The sequence below is a fragment of the Dinoponera quadriceps genome, unplaced genomic scaffold, assembly GCF_001313825.1.
Source record: "Dinoponera quadriceps isolate SergipeBrazil2010 unplaced genomic scaffold, ASM131382v1 scaffold4055, whole genome shotgun sequence".
NCBI lineage: Eukaryota > Metazoa > Arthropoda > Insecta > Hymenoptera > Formicidae > Dinoponera > Dinoponera quadriceps.
The window spans coordinates 5,865-7,142 of NW_014558029.1; the positions used below are offsets into that span (position 1 = coordinate 5,865).

The 1,278-nt window shown below is 40.4% G+C and overlaps 1 protein-coding gene across 1 annotated transcript in view; it reads right to left on the reverse strand.

The window, feature by feature from the left end:
- Positions 1-73: 73 nt before the first annotated feature.
- Positions 74-1,278, reverse strand: part of LOC106749614 (uncharacterized protein DDB_G0280579-like) — a 3,276-nt gene continuing 2,071 nt past the window's right edge. Inside the window, exons 3-4 of the mRNA XM_014629263.1 lie at positions 475-600; positions 74-176 (exon numbers count right to left, since the gene is read on the reverse strand). Of these exons, the coding sequence (XP_014484749.1) occupies positions 74-176; positions 475-600 (229 nt within the window). The remainder of the gene's footprint in view (positions 177-474; positions 601-1,278) is intronic.

The following is a 1,278-nucleotide window of genomic DNA, read 5'->3' on the forward strand; positions in this document are numbered from 1 at the left end:
AGAGAGAGAGAGAGAGAGAGAGAGAGAGAGAGAGAGAGAGAGAGAGGAAGATAGATAAATTTACGCCTGGCTTTCATTCGAAACACCATGTCCGTACCTCATGTTTGTCTTTTCCTTCAACTTTCAGTTTCTTCTTTCTCCGCTTCTTCTTTTTCTTCGACTCGGCCTCGGACGAGCTGCGTGAATGCATATTCGTTATTTCGTGTTCGAAATTTAGAATTAAGCGAATTTTAGAATTAAGATAATTGTAACATATTTTCACTGTTCGTATATATAATTCCGTGCAGCTAATGCGGCGTAAACTTTGCAAAAAAAGTCAGTATTTTGCCGACCAAATTTTAAAGTATGACATCATCTCAACTTTTCACCAAGTAATCATAATTCGTATCTCAAGCCGCGACTTATTTAACCTTTCCTCTCAATTCAGTGTTGAGAATGAATCATACTAATATGTTATTGTTAGCAGATAATTACTTGCTGTCGTCGGAATCCTCACTGGAGTCACTGTCGGAGGATGTGGCCTCGGTCTTCCGGTGCTTCCGCTCCTTCTTCTTCTTCTTGGACTTTTCTTTCTTCTTACCGGGCTTGGGGGATTCCGACCTATGGAAATCGACTAGATCGTTACAGGTACCACATACTCGCGAGCCGTGGCCGCGATCGTTTCTTTTTGTCAAACGATATTTATTATTATGTCTTATAAGTCTTGCAGTGGGCTTGCGTCTTCCTGTCGACAAGTGCATACCTCGTGCTGACAATATAAAGAAAGCTGTAGTACACAACGTATATCCGTGTGTGAAAAAAACCAATGCTCCGTTCTATCGATATATCAACGTATATATATATGTATAGATGTACGTACAATATGCACAAGCTACCTGCTTTCGAAAAAACATAGCCTCGGAATAGAGCCTTCTGCGGATACAGGGCGACCTGAGGAAAGGATCCAAGAATTTGGAGACATATAGTATCCACAAAAAAAATGCCTTTTTTCCTCTCTCTTTCACGCTCGCACCATATGTCTCCAGATTCTTTGACACCTCCTTAAATCATCCTGTATGAAATATATATCTCTCGCGCGATTTTCTCTTTTCCCTTTGTAGTGAGACATTTCGAAACAGAATCCAGCTTTACGATACAAATGCGATACAATTATATATACACGGCACATTTATACAAAATGTTTCTGAAATAACGATCGAGAATTCCGGAAGTCGTTTCACTCGCGTTGAGAAAAAAGAGAGAGAGAGAGAGAGAGAGAGAGAGAGAGAGAGAGAGAGA